Genomic DNA, 22331 nt, shown 5'->3' on the forward strand with positions numbered 1-22331 from the left:
ACTGATTTTATCACAAAAAGTTTCTATGAATGTAGGCCTGCAACGTCTTCATTTAAAAACTGAAGGGCGTTGGAATAAAATTTTTTAAAACTATTTTCAGATATATAATAATCTGACAAAATTTGATATACTACGGTTTTTTGATATCGTAAAATCCAAATATTGTCGAAATTTTTTGATTACTGATAAAAGACGCCATATACAGGGTTCCATCACATTTCAATTGGCCTTAACTTTTCTTTTTTGACATTGCATTTCGTTTCTATGCATGCATAGAAGTCTGAGGTGGCCAGTTTCAACAACTATTATAATATTAAATTAATTCTAATAATTTCAATAATTGTTATTAAATCAATTTTACCTCAGTCATGTTAATTGCAAATCCGTTTACCTCCAAAACGGTTATTTCTACAGACATTTTCCAAGAGTACCTTTTTCCAATAGAAGTAAATGTACAATAAGCCTGTTAATACAAAAGTGGCATACAGTACAGCGAAAAAAGTTAGGGCCAATTAAAATGTGATGGAATCTTGCATGCAACATCCCCTATCAATAATCAAAAAATTATGATAATATTGGGATTTTACGTCATAAGAAATCCCCATATACTAAATTTTGTCCGATTATTACAGCTCTGTCCGAAAATATAAAAAAAACCAAATTAAAAATAAAATTTCAACACCCTCTAGTTCTTAAACGAAGACGTTGGGAACCTACCTTAATAGAAGCTTTTTGTGATAAAATCAGTTAAAGATTTATCCCTTGAAATAAGTACATGTACTTAACTACCACCCTGTATTACAGATAGATAGAAGATTAAATTGAGCTTAAATAGCTACAAGTTACGATAGGTCTAATAGAGAAATTAATAAAAAAATGTATTTATTTTTGAATTGCGAGTCAAAGTCTCAGAGAGAAGGAAGTAAAAATTGCAAAGTGGAACTTTTCAAGGGAATCTGTTTTGTGGTGATTCCATTGGTTGCAATAAAACATAGGAGAGAAAAGGATTTAAAGAGACGAATCGAAAGTGCCTACTTTGAGGGCTAGCCCTCAAGGTAGGCAGCTTTGGTTATGCTTACAAACGTTCCTTTTATAATTTAATTACTACTTTAAACGGTAAAAATTTCAAGTTTAAACTATTTCTCGAAGAAAATAAATCTTTAATACAACCTACGGTATAGATTTTACGTTTTCTGTTAACTACAATTTTATTTTATTACTGTGCCATGGTTGCAATACTTTCAAGTTTACGGGTTAAGTGATTTTTAAATCTGCCTATAGAGTAATAAATAATTGCAAACAGTTGTCAACCTTCATGTTCTGTCCTGGACAAAAAATACTGCCATGTCAGGGTCGCCTATATTGAATCAAATTAAAAAGGTAACTGCGCAGCAAGTACCTATACCGCTGATAGGGAAAAGGGTATTACAAGCATATTTAATAGTACACCACTTATAGATGTAGTTAATCCGCATCCGAGATTTATATTAATAGAAATGCACATAACTGTGTGTGTTTTTGTAACATTTCGATGATTTCCAAATTTTTAGTAAAGCAATTTAATTTATCCGCAAATAGCTCGTTTTTATTTCAATGAGGTTTCGCAGTTCTACACTCCGATTGAAAATGACGTCGCAGAAGAATTTTTCTAAAAGTCAAAATGGCGTCATTTCGTCTTTGTGAAGACGGTCATCAAGGTATGGCGCCATTTTGATTATCGAAAATGCTTCCCGAGTCGCCATTTTGAATCCGAATACGGCATTGTGATACCTCTTTGAAAAGGAAATTTAACACTCCTTCCATATATGCAAAAATACTTTGCAATGTGTATTTAACTCATTTAAAGTCGCAAATTTGGGGCGAGTCAAACGATAAACTGGAAGTTTACTACTTATCACTACGGTAAAAAGAACCAGTGGAGGAAGCTTGACGCAGCTGAGGTCTTAACGAGAGAAACAATAGCGGTGGAAATTATCAAATGAAAAGAGCTGCGTTACTGATTGTTCTTTCCGCTGTGACACCACGTTCCAGCAGTCTAGACCACTTTCTGAGGGCGCTTCATCATCAGCACATTCTTTGCTATTTTTGATCGAATCCTCAAGATTGTTTCTGGGTTGCAAAAATATCGGATAAAATGCCATGAGACGTAACTAACATTTTAATGATTACGTGTGTTTCTAAGATATGCTTCTTCCATGCAAACGGAAATAAACGTGCCAGGAACATACCAATGCGAATCGAACGAGTCCTTTTATAGTCGACAAATCCATTTCTCTGGGCACACATTATCACAGTGAAACCTTAACTGATTGTCATAAAACTTCACTTGTGCCGGAACGCCGCTATCAACTACATACATATTTACTTTCACCGAAATCCGTTGGATAAGGCAATCGCATGTAACCCATTACAGTTGAGCAACGATATCACAATTCAGTGAACAATGTGACAAAATGCACGATTTAAAAACGCGATTGCATCAAGCGGTGTTCGTTGGTTAAATTGTAAACCAGGTAAACCACAACATTATTTTTTATAGCAGTAACGTGAAAGGTCCACTTTCTTGAATTAACGCTGAAATTTTGCAAATGCCGAAAAACTTGAAATTCGCCATAAAACAGCGCAGGTTAAATTGGTTAAAACCAACTCGTTTCGATGTTAACATACAGTTGTTAATGACGTCCCAAGAACTAATTTGATTGCCACTTGAATGCGGTGGATCGAACCAAATGCGGTTGGTTCAAATTGAAGCCGAACGCTGCTTGAAATTGTTTAAATGACGCTTAAACTGTGGTAAATTTGAAAGAAACATTGCTAAAATAAGGAGTAACACTATTTTAGTAAGGGACTTGTTTGCGGTGTGGATTAACCGAGCTCAAGCTGTTTTTGTGGCGTTTCGCTACGTATTACATATGGCAATTGTGTTGGAATTATCAGGATCAGTGATCATTTTAGCACTTCAAAGTTCACAGAAAAATTAACATATTTAATTTTCACTGAGATAATTTATTCGCGCTAAACGGAAACGCGTTCTAGAGTTTTGAACGATCTAAATAGTGGGCCTAAATATAGGGTAATACAGGGTTATCCAACGAAAACTTAACCCCCCCCCCCCTCAAGTCTTGAAAAATAAGAACTTTTCGGAAAATTCCCAAAACACTTCAAGATGGTTTTTGAGGGGGACCAATTTTTATATAAAATTCAACCCCCGAACTTCACCCTTATGCGCGTCACAGCAACCCGCTCGAAAAGTTTAAATGGCACGATGGGTCAAATGGCACCTCAAATTCGATGTTTTTTCTAACTACATTCAATGATGCCACGCGATTTAAAATCTATCGATTAGTTTTTGGGAAAAATAGTTATAAATTTAGTAAAAAACGCAATACAAACTCAGTTAAATGGTAAGTAAACAATGAAAAAAACTGCTTGTTTACAGGAAAATGATTTGTTTTCCATTTTGTATTCCCAAACTGTTAAAAAATGAAAAAAAAGAATAAATAAATTTTAAAAAATAACAAAAAATTGTTTGCAAGCACAAAATCGCAAAACAAACTAATTGCCTATTAACAAACAAGTTTTTTCATTGTTTACACATTATTTAACTGATCCTGTATTGTAGTTTTTACGAAATTTGCAGCTATTTTTCTCAAAAACTAATCGATGAATTTAGAATTGTAATACATTATTGAATGTAGTTTTGAAAAGCTTTTAATTTGAGGTATTACATAATCCCTCGTGGCGTTTAAAAGGGTTACTGTGACGCGTATAAAGGTAAAGTTGGGTAAAATTCATCCCCCTTAAAAATTGTTGCGACTTCTTTTTTTCTCCCTTCTCGCTGGGTATCATATAGGCACCACTTGTCCATGACGCCCAGTATCTTTATACAAGATAATACAATAGGATGAGATAGAATGAAATAAAGATGACCACAGGATAACGCAGATGGCCTTATAACGATACAGATGTTTACATAACTCATATTGTTCAAATTTTTCATTTTTTTTCAGTTAAAAATTGTTTTAACATTAACTTGTCATGCGTCATTAAATTTAGAAAAATATTTTCTATCAAAAAATGTTAAAAAAAAATGAACTTCTATTTGAAACTCTGAAGTTGACACCTGAAGCAAAAGAAGTTGAGTTAAAAAAAATCAACTTTGACGCTACTTATTAGTCTAAAAAATATCATTTTACTTGGTTTTTAGTTCATCAAAAATCTTTTTATTTAATAACATTTAATTAAATAATAATTTAAATAAATAAATAACTGAGTTATAGCTTCGTCAGTTTTTTTAGACATCCTGTATGATGTCGGAGTAGATTCTAATTTGAGAATCGGGATAACTCTGCAAAAATTGGGAGGGTACCCAGGATGGTTAGGTTTGGATTGTTTTGCACCATTTCCCGACTAGACAAAAAGAACAGCTTACATGTTATGAGCTTGATCTTCGATAAATGGCCAAAACTACAATTCGAACTATCATTGTTTCGGTGTTACAAGGTGTTTTTCGACAATTCGCGTTTTTTTCAAATTTCTTTTTTAAGTTTAGTGACATTAAAACTTTAAAAAAGATTCACATGTTTTCTTTTTAAAAATTTTGATTTTTCTATTAAAACATCTTTAAAGCACTGTTTTACGTAGATTTGTACGGTCCAAAGTTCATTTCATAAAAAGCATTAGTTTCAGAGTTATTGGGAGGAGTTATAACTTTTTAAATGCGGCACCCCCTATATTATTGGCCATTTGATAGCTCTTTTTTTAGCTGATTTCAATCATATAAGGTACGATCGCTTCTTGTGGAAAAATAAATTTTTAAACCATTTTTCATAACGATATAGCCTCAGCCCAAATTTTAACACGAATCTAAAGTACCCCCAAACATCTCCAAGCACAACCTAAAACAACTTTGTAATTACGAGTTAGGACATCCCAGATTAGGCCATTTAGAAATCACATCACGATTGACGACGCAACTCCACAAATTCAATACTCTGATTTCGCCTCTAGTGCTATTCGTGCACCGCACTAGTGCGGCAATACGACCATCATTTCAGACTCTCCTTTTTTTATTATAATGTGTGGCAACGTGTTGGATGGCCGAATCCACCATTGCCGACAAAAAACGCGCCGTTTTCGATTCAATTTACGTTCATTGAGGTATTCCTGTGGAAGGGCCCACGCAATGCTAATGTTATGATTATTCGCGGCTGAAGTTTGAGCTTATATAAAATAACATAGAGGAATATATAAATAACGTTAAACATAAATAGATTTTAGTGGCCGACATGGTGCGGGGCACGGTGCGTTTCGATAGACTTCAGAAAATTGGGGAAAGGAAAAATATTGTGGGCACATAAACGATCATCCCAATTAGCAATAAAGCTTCTCCAATTAGCGCCTCACACTGAGGCGAAGACTAAGGAAAGTGGTAATCTCCACGATAGTGGGTGGATGTGACCTTTTTATCCCCCCCCCCCCCCCCCCCCCGTTTATCTCTCTCTGTAGATTATGCGGCTGCAAAGCCCTGAACCGCTGGCAATTAATGAAAACGTTTTAATGTGTACATAAACTGATTTCTGAGTAGCTTTTAAAATTAAACACAGACAGCCGTAAGAAAATATCACTAAACCCCACGACCTATCGAAGCCTTAATCTTTGCACGTACCCATACCTCAATCGTTATCTATGCATATGTTGGTAGGTATTTAAGGATCAACGACATTGCTGATATTAGGGACCCAAAATTAGCTCCAAGCTGCACCTATACCTAGACGTACCTACATTTTTAACTCACCGATTCTAATGGACATCAGCCGAGTCGTACGGTACGATCGTCCATCGGTGGTAACCGAAATTCCCCTGGGGCCATTTTCGTTATCGGATCCTTTATTTCGCATGTCTGATACAATTTTTCGCCTCACAGTAATGTGACTTAAGTACGCGCACACATATACACGTTGTTCTGGTTACAGAGTCCACTAGTAACGATTCATCCGCAGAACATCACTCATAATGAAATTGTATATTATAAAAAAATGTTTGCACTTATTAATAGACTGTGATTATGTGGGTTTCATTCTGCTCACGGCTAAGTGTGAAGCATACTACTGGAATCCTCTCATACGTTCTGTTATCATGTGGCACGGGCGTGGGGCAAAGCACAAGTTCCATTTTAACATGCTCGAGTTATTTGCGGCGCCTATATATCGTCTTATTTAATACTTTACGTTTTTGTTCACAATTTGAATGGCGGAAAAACGTTACCAAGTTCGGTATATGCGTTCGTCAATGGTCAGAGTTTCGGACGTAGGTCGAGGAACGAAATTCTTGGAACATTTTCAAAGTTTTGAGAGCGATTATTGTGCTGACTGTACCTATTCTGTTTGTTTCGACAGAAATTTCGATCTTCGCAAACACTGGTTCCTTAATTGTGCAACCTACGGCTTATCTCTATAGCTAATTTGTTATTGATGAGCCTCGTATCAAAAATTGACTTGTTGCCCTAAATTTGGCGTAATACGCAACATTTAAAACTCTTGGTGCTCTGCAAGTTGCCGCAACGCTCAACCCAAATCACAATGCGCATTTCAATTAGTTTTGAAATATACCTGGTAAAGAGACGAACAAATACATTAGCGAATGAACTTAAGTGAACCCTTTACAAATAATAATTATTTGAAATGATTGTGATGAATAATTACACAATTACTGAGAGATTTATTAGGAGAAGCGGAGATTTCTATTGACGTTTCTGAAAAATGGATAAAAATAAACCACGCTGTGGCAAACTTACACGTATTGATTGCCAAAAAAACCGTAAATTTTTACTCAGACTGCTTCCAAAACATGTGATCTAAGTAAGTTCAAAACAATATGAAATCGTTCGTAATGTCCAATAACACCAGGTGAAATTTAAAAGATAGTAAAAGCTAATGATTGGGATTTTGCGCAAAATTGTGTTTAAAGTATTTGTGAGAATGTCCGAAATCCGCTTTAAACTGTAATTCTTCGAAAACAGAAATAAAAGTACAAAACAGAAGTGAAAAGAAAAAATAACAGTAAAAAGAAAAAACAGAAGTGAAAAGAAAAATCAGAAATGAAAATAAAAAACAGAAATGAAAGCAACAATTTACTACTTTCGCTCAGTCAAAGAACTGAGCAGGAAAAGGTGCTAAAAAGAAGCATCTAGACCTATCTAAGTCTCTAATTTAATAGATACTTTGACAAACGAGTATCACAGATAATTACAGATGCCTTCAAGCACCATTTTTAGAAGCACCTATTTCCAACTGCGACCCTCCTAGGGAAAGCAACTTTGGTACATTCTCTTAATTCAATTACTGCTAATTTAATTGATTTGTCATTTGAACAAAAACAGAACGAGACTGTCTCACTTAGAGTAGTATTTTAATTGTAGCGTGACATAGCTAGAATTCAAACTCGGAATGAAGACACAATTCACCTAGATTCGCAGCACGTGCCTGCAGTTTTTTCTCTTCATGAAATTTATCCCTCCTTAAAGCTTCATAATGAAGCACTCTACTGGTATTCGTTATTGCGCTAAAAATGTTAAAAAAAGAAAAAATCTACATTTAAACATACAATACTAAAAATATGGCAGCAAGTACTACAGATGGCTATTCAAATCTATTTAAGTGAAAAGTGTCGGATGTTGCCCTATGTTGCAAAGTTCAATCAAAATGGTCCGCACAAACTATTTTCCGTTACGTATTATGTGCAATTTTGACCAGAATTTTTAATTCGAATTGAGTTTTTAAGATATTTTTAAACCTTTTTTTTGAGAATTTTGGCATCTTAGCGATTCACACAATGGTTCGAGCAGCAATGCGAAATTGCCAAACACCACTCGTTGCGAACAGAAAAATGCCATCACACTTAATACAGTACGCGATGAAATACAGGGTGTCCAGAGAATAGCTTCAAGGTGCAAGCGCATCTATAATTTTATTTCGGTTTTTCTATTATTTATTTTCAAATGATCAAAATTCTCAAATATCTTTGCAATTTTTCCCCAAGTTGCAGGAAGAGATAGATGAGTACTAAAGCCATTTTTTTATTGCAGTTTTTAATAAACTTCAATATGACCGTTTTGGTTTCATTCTATGACGTGATGTTTGTTAAAAAACATTATTAAGTTTTGTTTCTAAATACGTCCTTAGCAAGTTTTTGTGGATTTTAGGGCAATATTTCATTACGAATACATTGACGAATCACACTACGTATGTTGCTTTAAAAGCACCTTCGATGGAAAACAAAAGTATCTAGACTAAATTGAGGAAGTGAATCAGGTATATAAATCATGGCACACATTTTTATTAAGTTTTGTCAATATCAATTTATGGTTTTGTACTCATGATGTTCTCGTAATTAAAATGATAAATTAAAGAATGTTTTAAAAAGGATGGAAACACAATATAATAACATCGATTTTTATAGATGACCACTTACCAAGTTATAGATTCGATACTAGATATTATGTTGAATTTATATGCTCCAAATTGCGCACAATGTAGGAGTAGGTATACCAAAAAATGGAAATTCATATGTGCTCAGGTCTCAAAACATCGCGATTCAAAAAAGTGGTTAATTTAGGTTACTGACAAATTTGAAGAAAATTTGCAAAAAAGGTTGAAAATGCATTTTTGTTTGGAGATTTTTGACTATTGATTGGGATCAATAAAAAAAACTCGCAGTAAGCGGTAAATCACAGACTTAGGATATTGGTTAAGTGACTCACCATGTACCACCCAACATCCGACAACAGTCGAATTGATCCAAGACATACCACTCACATTACAACGCATTCTTGAAGGTTTTGGTCAATGGTCATAATAATCTATGTTAACAATCTATGGTCATAATGTCTCATTTTCTTAACATGAAAATAGCTGAAAGTTAGTGTTTGATCCATAACTACTTACACCTCATTTCTGAAGTCATATATCATTATAACACAGCAAAATGTATAGTAATCTTCCTCTCTTTAAGTAACCGAACAATATTCGGGCACTTATGACTAAGTTCACTCCCCAACTGAATCAATTTTTTATCGTAACTACCTACACCTACATATTAGCAAAATGAAACATTAACCATACAGAATGGGATATATTATGTATGGCGTAGCATTGAAAGGCAATAAATAAATTTGTCTTCAAATCCATTAAATTTTGCTTATCTCGGTTACTTCCATAATACGTGTATAATGTGCACTTTAAACCTTGTTTTAAACACTATACTAACACTAATATCATAAATAACTATCGTTGTGGCTCAATTGTTAGTGTCTTCGTCCTCTCAAGATAATGTCCAAATTGGTACTGTTAATACTTTTTAAGCCTGAAGGTTTTTTAGCTAACTATTGACTCTCAGGGAATTGAGAATTAAATTTATGATCCCAAAAAACTCGGGGAATTGGACCTTTTTTGCAAATAGTTGTGCTTAAGATAATGAAAAAATTTGTAGTTATTGTTCTCCATTCCTGATGTTTTTGGTTCATTTATTCAAGTGTTAAATTTCTGGTTCATTTGGGCATTCTGAAAGTTTTATCTATTATATTTGACTACTCTGTGACTAAAAACTGTTGTTTATGAACTTATAGCTACACTGCACATAGTGCGTCTATACCAACATTAGAAAAAACACGCTTTCCAGTTTTAATACGACAGAATGCCTTAAATGTGCTCTTTTTGCTGTTTGGCCAAGACAGAAAGCATAAATTCGTAAAGAAATTTCTCCGCAATTACACAACGTTACCTTCAAATTAAGCAAGATTGGACTTTAGTAACATTGGACTGGTATTTTGTCGCGTTGTATGTGCGGTTGCCACATTAGGGATTGTTCCTGTTTGTATGATTTTCAATGAAAAGTAGACATGCATGAAGATTACAAATGAAACTATGCCTCAAATATCGAGGATTATGTATATGTCGGAATAAGATTATGAACATTCTTCTTGGTTAAGAAATGTTAATGTATTATCAAAATATAAAAAGACAAACTAACGAATTTAAAATACTACTGCACGATCGCACCTCCGCCTTTCTATATCTTGACTGCCTATTTTTTACTCCTGCCTTTCCTTTCCTGTACCCTAGTCCGAACAGGATTCCCCGATCCTTTGCCATTTGGTAGCGGCAGTAGTAGTAACCTCGTTTGACAATGCTTCATCCCTAGATAGCTCTATTAGTTTGCCTAACTCTAATACCATAATACTAAAACTCATGAATTACTAAATCTCCATCATATACTTAATGCAATATTGCAATGTAGTGTTAAAAATTTAAAGAAAGCAACAATTTACCATTCCACTTCTTTCCAGAACTGATGATACTAAGTCATGAAAAATATGCCGATAAGAGTAGAGCTCATGGTACATTTTTGTGCCCTGATATTCAAACAAAACATTGAAAGCTTCAGTGCTAAATGCAGCTTTTTGCTACAATAGAGAAGTAAAAAATCGAGTGAAAACTACTAAGAACCTTTGCGAACCTCAATTTAGTTAAATAAACCTCTGAGCTAAGTAAGTAGAGTCATTAGGCAAAGTTTTCAAGAACACCCAAGGCATAAAATTCTCTCTTGAGGTCTAATAATAGCTATCTATGTAACCAGTTGACATGGGTAATTTTATGTAAGAAGTAAGATTTTGCGGGATGAGCAAAGTAAGGTCCTGCAAGATGATGAGAGTTACATAAAATAGCATTTCCTAATAAGTTCCATATATAGTTATTTTTAATTTTAAAGTACACTTGAAGTAAATGGCATTACATTTGAATATTTTTAAGTTTCATCTTGTGTCTGTAGAGCTACTTGCATCCAATGCTGTTACTCATCCAATTTGTCCACTGAGTTAGGAAATGAAGGTACCTGCTTTCATTACGTAACTAGTTACAAAATGAAACCTGTTTAGTCACTCATTTTAATTAAGGAAACCGCTAAGTTTATTTGTACAGTAATTTACTGAATTATTAGCCTTCTACTTTTCCTCAAAATCTAATTTACAATAATAATATATCCTTGACTAAGAGCCAAATTATTAATGTGTTGTTAACTTTAACTGTAAGCCAATTTCCATGAAAACTGGTTGAATGATAATGTTAACAGCCCATTAATAATTTGACAATTTCTATAGAAAATCACTGCTAGAACTTCAAGGGGATGTTAATGCAATGCTAATGTGGACATCTCTTCTTATGGTAACTGCTATGTATCCAAGTAAATTGTCTCATTGTTCACTTACCTCTTATGGGAAAAGGTTTGGTTTGCACCGTTTCAGTGTTAGGAGGAAGCAACCTCTTGGTCTCAGGTGACATTAGACTGGGGCATGCCTTAACCTCATGACTCCTGCAATTCAACCCCGTGTTTACGTTTCTGGAGCTCTTGAGGTTGCTGTTTCGCACCCTGAGGGACCCACTCAAAACATCCAAGCCACTGCTCATTCTGCGCTGCTAGTCTTCCGAACGCTCTTGCCGCACTTATCTCGCTGGAAATCACAAGCTACTATCCAGAAACCGACACATCCAACTGTGGATGGCAATTTACTTATGTACTTACTTATAAACTCGTGGCTCAGCTGACCTTGACTGGCTTGAATTCTGATTCTGACAGTTTTCAGTTTTCTGATTAAAAATTAAAAACAAACAAATTAAAAACAATTCGAGTGTGGAGCCCTCTGCGAGTGACAGCTAGAACTTACAAAATTAATACGTTGATTATTGAATGTTTTCTTTTAAAGCCGGAAAGTGACAGCCGCAACATTGTATATACCTTAAAGGCTCCTAACATAAAGTCGTTCTGAATAAGAATTTTTAATCAGATGTCCAAACACAATGCTAGCATCCCATGAATGCCCTTTAAACGAATAACTTAAGATAAATCGTGATTTCCCCGTGGAGACATATAGTGTAGAGTAAATGATGTATTAAATGGCCGCTCTCTATTTCTAGACGCAATGTTGCCAATGTTATTTAACATTACAGATGGCGAGAAAGGGCCAGGCCTATCTGCGTGCTATGTGTCAATATTGTTTTAGCTTCCGTTCTATTTCCTGCACTAGACATTTATAGTGCGGTACATACCGTAAGATATAGTTACGTTAATTCTTAACGAAACTTGGGCAAAGAATGTAAACATATAAATGTTAAAATGGGTGACGTAAAGAATTGAATCTGTAACTGTCAAATACCGATTTGATTGGATGTTTTTAATGTTCTTGTAACACGATGAAAATTTAACCAAACCCAAACAAACTGTTGCCTTGATATATTTACAACTTGAAAAAACCGAAATTAACGAATTCGGTGACGTTATAGGCATATCTTGTCTTTCCCTCGTATTCACTCGATTTCGGCCGTTTACGGCTTTTGGTTAGCGTATGATACATCCGCAAACTTATCGTTACGTAAGGTACACCCATAAAACCAAAATCAAAGTATACATTACACGTGAGAATCGGCATACTGCTCATGCGCAGATGTCCTTACGTTAACGTAGACGTAGTCACTTGAAGTGTCTAATCACTTTCTTTCGTAAAAATGTATTCATATTGATGATGAATAATAATAAAATAATAAGTACAGATCTAGGGAACGCAGGAACGTTTTATTAAGATATTTAAGTTAGTTCATTAATATAGGCGTAAAAGTCGTGCTAGGTTAGTTCAGGTTAATTGCTACCATTAGCTCGTAACTGAACTCTATTAAATTTATCAGTACGGAGTTTGTTTTCAAACACTCCACTATCGCTATTTAGTCCGATCACTCGTTCAAGTGTAGTCAGTCACGTGTATGAGTAGCTTACCATGCTTTCGTAATTTTCAAGAGATAGAACGCAGTGAAAATCCGACTTGCAGTTGATTAGTGTTGAGGTAAGTTATACAATACATTCAGGATACACATTTTTCAAGTGTTGGTTAAGCCATCACTTGGAGAGAGACATAGAGCATTTCGCAAGAGTATACTTGCTGCATGATAGCACTTTTTAATAGCATAGTATTGTCACCTTATAGAGTAGCAGTCTTAGCTCGAGCTTTAGTAAGAGCAGTATTTGCTCTCAACCTCCATACAAAGTGCCCCTGTGGTATTTCCCACTCTTCAACCAATTGAAAGTGACTTAAACTTGAGCTTTAATGTGTTTGAAGATTTGAGAATGTATCTAATAAACTTTTTGTCCATTAACAGTGAAAAAAGCCCTTTCAATACTTAATTAGGTCATTGACCCCAATTATAAATGTGTGGGACTATTTGTAAGGGAAAGGAAGACATGATTAGATCAGTAATGGCTTTTTTACATAGAATTTCTAGTTCAATCAAGTAATTAGCATATCGTCGGCGAAACCGCAAAACCAGGTAACCACAAAAACCAAAATTTTCATGAAACTCCAAAAACTTTATGTTTTTGGATTAATCATTCTGATTTATTGGAAAATATTTGCCAACTACTTGAGACTTATCTTAGCATCTGTACAGTAATTAGTAAATAATTTGTTGGTTTTTGTGTTCAATGTTAGATACTTGGTTTTGATATTTGGATTTAGTGCACAAACACTGGTTAATGGGGTTTACATTTATACTAAATTGTTTAAAAATATTTGTTTAATGTCAAAAGCACAAAAAATAAAAGATATTCTTTCTCAAAATAAACACAAAAAAGTAGTAAGCAAAACACATATAAATGCAATTAGCTATAATCTAATATTCATTTAGTGAGATAATGAGTTATAAAATTCGTGTACATCTAAGAGTAAGACAGTTTTAAGTTGTTGTAGATGTTGATATTTTTGTTCTTTTATTTCTATACGAAATTTGTATAACTGGCTAATCTGTCCGTTTATAGTCTTACACCTTGGAGGTAAGATAGTCCAATCATCAGAATAATGACTCTTAAATGAGATTCCAATATTTTTTTGGTGTTTGAGTCATTTTATGTCGTTCACATGTCAATCAGTCGTTTTCCTGCCAGGTCTAACACTGCTGTAATATCACAACTTTGAGTAATCTGGAAACCACATGTGATCTAAGAATTTTACTTCAAAAGGTTGCTTTAAGTGAGCCTTCTTGCAAATTTCGATATAATCAAATGGAAGTTTATTATCTTTATTTTTTAGTTTTCTCTCTATCAAATTGTGTACACTGTCTACTTCCATTTGAGTATGTCCTTTTTCTAAAAATTTTTTAATTATAATGACATTCTCTTCGTTAGCAAAGTGGTATAAAGAATTACTCAACGTGCAATTACGGTTTTGATAACCGCAGCCATTGCTATAAAGTATGATAGTTTTTATATGTGGATTTTTATCCATAAGACTGGAAAAATGTTTGGTAATCGGCATTGCAAAAATGTTAGCTTCAAGACCACCTTTAGCTTCGTGCCATAAATAACAAGGGACTTCTTTGTCAATTAACTCAAATATAGTAAAATTGTGCACCCATAACTTAGTTTTGTAGTAAATAGCGGAAGCTTAAAGTACAGACGCAAGCTTCACAGACTGGAGGTCCATAATTAAAACTGCAATCTCTTTATTTTACTTTTTCATTGCTAATTCTTTGTTTCTTTCTCTTTTCTTGCTCCCTCCTTTCTTTTTATGTGGCTACTGTAATGTTCTAGCAAAAATTACAATATATTTTTGGTCCTATATCCAATACACATATCACATTAGTCTTTCCTTGGTTTGTGAATAAATATATTTTTGATTTCCATTTGGTTTTTAAAATGAGCTAAACTTAGTGCTTTGGCATCATTAGTATCCAATATTCTTTATATAACCGGAAAATATCAGCCTTTGTTTGAAAAAATAGTTCCAAGTACAGCTTTGGGTTGATTGTCTGCAATAGTATGATTCTAGCTTGGGAAATTCGTCTAAAAATCTGTTTAGCATTTCCAATGCTTTTTTTATTTCTACGGGTAATTTTGAATTGCTGGGTATAGCTATATCGTTGCTATCACTCACATTATTATTTGTTGCTTGAACTACCCAGTTTTTTACCATCCATTCCTTTAAATCTAAAATATTAAAAAATATCTCCTTGCATATCCGGAGATTTTCAACTCCTTTTTTAGGTAATATTCAAAAGTTAGTAGACGACTAGAATTATCGTTTTTAGGACATCGATAGTTGCTGTCTTGATTGAAGATGAAACATACACTTTTATCCCGTGTTATGTTACAAACAAGTATCTGCAAATACAAGTAAAAATGTTTCAGAATTGTAATTTGCAAAAACACGTAATTGCATTGTATTTTTTTAAAACGATTATTAAGGTATTTTTGTTCTGCGAATACTGCATATTCACAAAGATGTTAATAATATATTGTCTAACATTAATTTAATAGTTTTTATATTTGGTTTAAATAAAATAATGTACTTACCCATTAAAAATTGAATATAACAACAATTTGAGAAGTAAATCACATGGCGAATTGTTAGATACTTGTTTTTGCTGACTCATTTATTTTATCATTTAGACACTTAATTTTGAATATGTGCATTTAAAAGTTTTAGCATTTGTTGTCATTTTTTAATTTTTGTTAGTTGGTTTTGCGATTTCGCCGACGATACGCGGTCGGTCCGTAAAATAATGAGACTCATGTTTTTAAAAATTACAAACTAATATGGTCGACTTCAAAATAGAACCCTTGAGAAGGTACACAACGTCTCCAACCCTCCACCCAACCACTCAAATCTTCCTATCAACATTGCCACTCCTCGTAGCAATGTTGGAAGTCATTTTCCGTAAGGTTGTTCAAGGCATCGGTCACGGCTTGTTGAATGTTTTCAATTAACTCAAAATGTTTTCCCTTCAAAATATTTTTTAACTTTAGGAAAAGAAAAAAGTCACTGGAGGCCAAATCGGGACTGTAGGGAGGGTGAAGGAGAACGAGAATCGATTTTGTTATGAGAAATCCTCACACGAATAAAAACGAGTGGCTGGGAGCATTGTCGTGATGCAGGATCCACCTGTTCCATTTCCACAAGAAATTTGTACCTCCGGGAACCACTGTTAATCAAATATTCTACCGAGATGTGCTGGATCGATTGCGAAAGAGGATTCGTCGTGTGTGCCGTGCCATTTCGAACAGGTGGATCCTGCATCACGACAATGCTCCCAGTCACCCGTCTTTACTCGTGCGGGAGTTCCTCATAACAAAATCAATTCTCGTTCTCCCCCACCCTCCCTACAGTCCCAATTTGGCCCCCAGTGACTTTTTTCTTTTCCCAAAGTTAAAGAATGTTTTGAAGGGGAAACATTTTGGGTCAATTGAATAAGGGCAATTTTAATTCTTGATCATCTGCAGGATACAAATAATGCTAGCACATAAGCCTATAGCATCTTTAACATCCTTACTTTTCCATTATTATATATTTACCAGAGTTTTAAGTAATAATCCTACATTCAAGCACTAAATAATGTATCTCAAAGTAACCCTAACTAATGGGGCATAAATTTCTTCAATACTTTACCAGAGGAGCTGAAAAACCTATAAGGTTCAATGTTTCAGAAGTTCAGTATATGTATAAGACTAGGTAGGCATACTTCGCATGGGTGTTAACTAGTGGGCCCAAAGTTCGTTAACCATATGAATTCAAGCTAAATTTTTTTCAAATTTTCGAAATTTCTAACTTACCTAACCTAAAAATTTATTAAATTTGCTACAAAGAGGAACTATCGAAATATCTGCCCATAATGCCATACAATAAAATAAAAGCGAAGTTCAAATTTTGCGATTGAAAAATTGGTGGAGTCGCCAATTAAAAACGCTGTTGATGCTATATTACTTTACGTTGCAATACATAATTACTAGATATGTAGTAACAAACGTTAGGCAAACAACGGAATCAATTTTATCCCATTTTACAATGAGCTTTACCTATCACCTAAACCTGTAATTATCGAAGCTCAGGAATGTTTGTCTCATGATATTATTTCCTTGGTGCTCATTAATCTAATTTAATAATCTGCTATTTTATTACTGAAGATAATATTTAATTAGTTCGTGGACATTTTTGTGCCGGATAGGCAGTTTGGAGCCTCCGTTGCTAATTAATAAACAAAGCAAGTGCTAACTTGCACCTTAGCAGCAAAAAAATTATTAGGTAAAACATCCTAAGTATATTACATTACTATATATAAATATATTACTTATTGTACCCTAATTTATCAAATTTTAGGTAATTTTTATGATATTATTAATAGGGGGGGGCTCTTTCGTTTTAATTGTTCTCAATCAAACATGAAGTTATGTAGGTAGTTTTGGTTAATCAGCCGAATTGGGCATGCTATTGCATCTTGTTAGTTCCATTGGCTGAATTTTGTTGTTTGGATATATTTCATTTTTGTTGAAAAATATATTCATTGCTACCCTAGCAATGTTTAGTTTATAGTGTATATGAAATAGTCTTATCTACAATATCCTTAACATCTACCTCAACATACATATTTTTCATATCTGAAAAATATCTAATTTCAGGAACTGATTGCATTCTGCTGTTATTATGATATGAATAATTAGTCGACAAACAATCCAAGAAGACTGATTATTATTTGGGAGCAAGATGACGTACAGAGAAAGAGACTTACTATATAATGAGAAACTAGGGGGCACCATACAACAGAAACTAGGTAAGATAAGCATTTATTTTATATTAAATTAATTGGGAACAGCGGTAATAAAGCAATTACATGTACCAAGGTAATTAGAACATAGAACACCTCATTCACCTAATTCGCCAGGACGTCACTCTACTGAAAATAGTACGATTTTCTAACGAATTTCTAATCTAAAGTTACTTTAAAAAATCCAATACCTTAAGTAATAGTTGCCTAAGGCAACATTTTTTCAGTATACTTATGTAAAAGGCGCAGTGATATTAACTGATTTGAATCATGATTTTCTCGTCTGGTGCCTAAAAATATGACCATAACAGAGAACCTCGCCCGGGAGCTCGGTACCTTGGTATTTTCGACACTTTTACCAACCTTTGCAGAAGAGTGGGTACATTGACGCTAAGACCTTGGTACTTGCTTACCAGTCAAATTCGTAAAGGCGTCCATAATAGTTACAAACAGTCGTAAAAGTAGAGACGGAAATAGTTTCCCCAACCAATATTGATCAAAAGCAGATTATTGTTAGCATAAAGCACTTTTGACATGAGAAAGTTGGCAATAAATTACCAAATTATCTAAAGCGTAATATGTTTTTGTAAAAGGAAAGTAAACAGTGTGTCTGATAGACATAGGAGTGATAAAGCTTCGCTGGCCTATCTGGGGTTATCGACTTCAAATGGTCAGATCGAGGTATTATGGTATTAAATCCTTTCCTTCGGACTTCCTTTGGGCTGCTTATTAGAATTGGTATCTTCCTTTATCAACGATAAAAAAAGCAACGGTTACTCAACGTAAAGTTTGCATTAAATTGAGGCTATAAATCTGAAGTAATTCTTTCATTTTTCTCTACAATGGTTCAGTTTTTGTAATTTAAAAATATTATCAAACAGTTTAAAAAAGGTGAAAAACCAGTGACTGACTTGTTGGCTCAGAATGTCAAGAGTGAAGTTCCTTTTTGTAATAATTCAAAAAAACGATATACGCTTTTTCATGATAATTCCTTTATCTTTTAGTTTCTGGAGATGAAAGTAATGAGACTACCCGACTGCAAAACAAACCAGTAAAATTGCAGCCTTCGTGGGAGGAAAACAATTTGTCTGATGCCGAATTGAATTTCAAAAACTTGACAATGGATGAAGCCAGTTTGCAGATTTGCACACCACCCGACAAGTATTCATTCGTATATATAATATTTTTGATACACGGTATCGCCACACTGCTGCCTTGGAATATGTTTATCAATGCAATTTCGGTAGGTTAATTTTAAAAATATTTGTTTAAAATTCTTTAAATCTAATTTGTTTTAGTATTTCATTGAACATAAACTGGCAAAAGACAACATCGGTTTCGATTTCCCTTATGTGAGCAATTTCATGCAGATCTTAACATTTTGCTCGCAAGTTCCGAATGTGATTTTCAACTGGTTTAATATTTTTGTACCTTTGAAGTAAGTGTATTTCAATGTTAGAACTGTTACATTAATTTAAATGTATTGGTCCGATTGTGAATCAAAAAAAATAAGCTGATTTGAATAACAATTCCATCAAAAACTTACAATTCTAATTTTTAAAAATACTGGTTATATTTCATTTTAGAATGAGGCAAAATTCCCTTTGTGGATGAGCTGAATTAATTTTAATTTTTTGTCGACGATTACATTTGCATCAAGTGTATTAGATTGTATATAACAGCAAATACATTACAAACAGAAAATAACAAAATAAAACGTGGCAATCAGTGGCCACTCTTGGTCATTATGGCCAAGCACTTATTTAAGCAAGACCAAAGAGCATGCTTGTGTTATCACAAGGTAAAAAATTCCAAACACAACACCCTCACACAAAATTAGAAAATCAAAAAATAAAGAACATAAAACATAGCTACTCTAAAAAACCTAAACTGTGATCGTAGATGATGCGGCGGCTGTTGAGCGAGATTCCAGCAATTGTCAGTGCGAAAATTTCTAGTGATCATTTAAACGACGGAAAGTCAATGCGTTCGGTTAGCCGATACCTTATTAAATAGCTACTAACGCGACACATAACCTAAACGTAAAACATATCAAGAAGCAAGAAAATTATGTTTAATTTCTCTAATTTTTAGGAAATCGCATATCCCAAAAAGCCTAAATTTGTTTATTTTTTTATTATAAAAAAAAATTGCTCTGAATATTCTCATTAAACTGCCACCATTAAAAATGTAAGTTAATGTCTTTTATAAGCTGTTTAAAATTGGACTTTGATTAGGCACAAACAAAAGGCATACCGGGCTTAAATCTTAAACATATCAAAATGTAGGAAAATGATAGATTATTTCTATCTTGAACTTATGTTTTACTGTTCTGGAGGATTGAAAATTGATTATCCTGACCCAGTTAATAAAAATAATGAATTTTGATTTGATGATTGGAATAAACATGAGGGCCTTAATGTATTTCCCTTTTCAGGGGCGACCTCACTTTAAGAATAATGTGGAGTATAGCCATAAATATTATGCTCTTTATTATAACCGTAGCCCTAGCTATGGTCAATACCAGCCAGTGGCCTTATGAATTTTTCTATATTACAATGCTGAGCGTCGTCATCTTAAACAGTGAGTATATAATAAAAAAACGAAAGATTGTGATTTATTGTTATTTTCCTCAAAAGACCTTTAGTTGTGTTACAATGCTAAAAAATCAAAATTTATGCATATTGTAGGGAGATTTCTTAAACTTATGTGTCAATGTATCTGCTTTTAGTGGCAAATGGAGTATACCAAAATACAGTTTACGGAATGGCAGCAAAACTGCCCCCAAAATACATCGGGGCAGTAATTTTAGGAAACAACATCTGCGGTACTTTCATCACCATAGTGTGTATCGCCTCGAATTATATATCCGCCAGCAAAAAAATGGCTGCCATTTGGTATTTCATTACTGCCTTATTCGTTCTGTTGATAGGATTTGATACGTATTTTGCTTTGCCTCTCAATGTAAGTGAAATATTGACGAAATGCTGTTCTTCTAAGTACACGAAATTTACTTACAGAGGTACTACCGTCATTACGATTTAAAGGAGAAAAAGCAGCAAGAACAAAGGAAAACTGTAGACAATACGATAGAGAGACCGCCTTATTTGTACATACTGAAAAAGGCGTGGCCTCAAATGTATAACGTGTTCATAACTATTTTCGCTACTTTAGCAGTCTTCCCATCAATTCACGCAGGTAATTTTAAGTTTCTTCTGAAGAAAAAATGAATTTTTGAAGCTCATGTTTTCGACTTATTTTTGTAGCGATCAAAGTCAGCGATAAAAATTTCTTCATCCAGGAAAAATTTCTCTATACCCAAGTGCTATGTTTTCTGACATTTAACGTGTTTGCAGTGCTTGGTAATATACTTACAAATGTTTATATTTGGGTAAGTTTTTAAGTTTAAAGAAAAACTGCTGAAATACTATTATATAACTCATTGCAGCCTTCTAAAAAGTACCTGTGGATTCCAACTACCTTGCGACTACTCTACATTCCGTTCTATTTATTTTGTAACTACCAACCACCTCATGAGATCACCAGAGTCTTACCTGTTTTCATTACAAACGATTACGTCTATTGGGCGGTTGCAGCTACGATGGCTTTTACCAGTGGATATTTCAGCTCTGTCGCGATGATGTACACCCCCAGGTATTTAGAACAAATGTTTTGAGTTTATTCCTTAATAATTTAATTGTTTTTTCTTTAGCACCGTTGAAAGCCAATATGCTTCAGTGGCGGGAATGTTTGCAGGTGCATCCTTAATATCCGGAATATTCGGAGGTATTCTCATATCGTTCTTGTGGCCGTGGTTCATAACTCACGTGGGTTGGTAACAAAAGTGCGAGGTATACAGCACTGAGTTGGAATTTTCAATAAAATTCCGATAACGCCGCCAATACTGCCTGTATACCAATTAACCGAATTGTTATTTTATATCCCAGTTGTTGAAGGTCGTGTTTTTGTAGTTCTTTTTCTGTGAAAAAGTAAACTTTGCGTTTTTCGAAAAATTTTTTCTAGAGCTTAGCAATTTTTTTTAACATGGTTGCTACTAATGAACTCTCGGACTTGAGAGTAACATCTAATATTTGCTACAGTTTTTTCCTCGACTATTTGTTATTCAAATCCCTGTTATTTAAACAATTACTTAATATAAAAGTAATTTCGAATCTGCGTCCATTTTAAGAATCGCCACACGCTAGTACCTAATTAATAGTAAAATCTTGTGTGTTGAAACTACTTTGTATAATTTAGTGTAAAATGGGTTTATTATTTTGTCTTTTAATCAAATTTTGTAAGTTCCTACATGAGAAAATGACATTTAGCAAATATAAAATATACTAAGTCCATTAACATAAAAATATTGGAATTTTTTTTGCAAAATAACCCACTGCGTTGCTCCATTAAATGAGTCAATAGTGGCGTTTTTATGAGACGCCTTATCCCCATAATTTCACAAATACCCCATCAATCGCATGTGAATCAGAATCCTTCTGCTAATTCGTTTTTAAAACAGGATTTAATGAGTGATAAGATATGTGATTGCAGAGACAAAAGCGTTTAATATTAGTCATTTCTTGTGCGCAATAATATTCGTTATACGTACAAATAGCGAATGAATAATGAAAATTCATTAAGTGGCTGGAAAAACAAGTTTTTCAGGCGCACGGCAAATTCATTAGCACTTTTCAT

At 34.0% G+C, this 22331-nt stretch overlaps 2 protein-coding genes across 7 annotated transcripts in view; one reads left to right on the top strand and one right to left on the bottom strand.

Annotated features, from left to right (window-relative positions):
• Pfrx (6-phosphofructo-2-kinase) overlaps positions 1–11714 on the bottom strand; it is a 21327-nt gene extending 9613 nt beyond the window's left edge. For 3 of the 6 annotated variants that reach the window (XM_066401969.1, XM_066401970.1, XM_066401972.1), the window contains exons 1-2: positions 11578–11714; positions 11264–11506 (exon numbers count right to left, since the gene is read on the bottom strand). In XM_066401969.1, coding sequence (XP_066258066.1) covers positions 11264–11462 — 199 coding nt within the window. In that variant the 5' untranslated portion in view covers positions 11463–11506; positions 11578–11714. Of the gene's footprint in view, positions 1–2228; positions 2433–5797; positions 5964–11263; positions 11507–11577 lie in introns of those variants that run through there. The other 3 variants (XM_066401973.1, XM_066401975.1, XM_066401974.1) reach the window with 3 other exon arrangements.
• An 808-nt stretch (positions 11715–12522) lies between these two features.
• Positions 12523–22000, top strand: Ent2 (Equilibrative nucleoside transporter 2). Its single transcript, XM_066401976.1, has 10 exons — positions 12523–12889; positions 17491–17642; positions 18641–18879; positions 18935–19074; positions 20074–20219; positions 20368–20600; positions 20657–20834; positions 20903–21027; positions 21085–21290; positions 21349–22000. Exons 2-10 carry the CDS (start codon positions 17576–17578, stop codon positions 21473–21475), a joined length of 1461 nt encoding a protein of 486 aa, XP_066258073.1. The 5' UTR covers positions 12523–12889; positions 17491–17575; the 3' UTR covers positions 21476–22000.
• The last annotated feature ends 331 nt before the right edge of the window (positions 22001–22331 follow it).

Source organism: Euwallacea similis, chromosome 24, assembly GCF_039881205.1.
Source record: "Euwallacea similis isolate ESF13 chromosome 24, ESF131.1, whole genome shotgun sequence".
Taxonomy (NCBI): Eukaryota; Metazoa; Arthropoda; class Insecta; order Coleoptera; family Curculionidae; genus Euwallacea; species Euwallacea similis.

Excerpts from the sequence above, each read along its gene's own strand:
- Ent2 (XM_066401976.1), top strand. The coding sequence starts at position 17,576 with ATGACGTACAGAGAAAGAGACTTACTATATAATGAGAAACTAGGGGGC. Across the intron at positions 20,220-20,367 it reads GAGCGTCGTCATCTTAAACA|TGGCAAATGGAGTATACCAA; the intron begins GTGAGTATATAA and ends ATCTGCTTTTAG. Across the intron at positions 21,028-21,084 it reads TTACAAATGTTTATATTTGG|CCTTCTAAAAAGTACCTGTG; the intron begins GTAAGTTTTTAA and ends AACTCATTGCAG.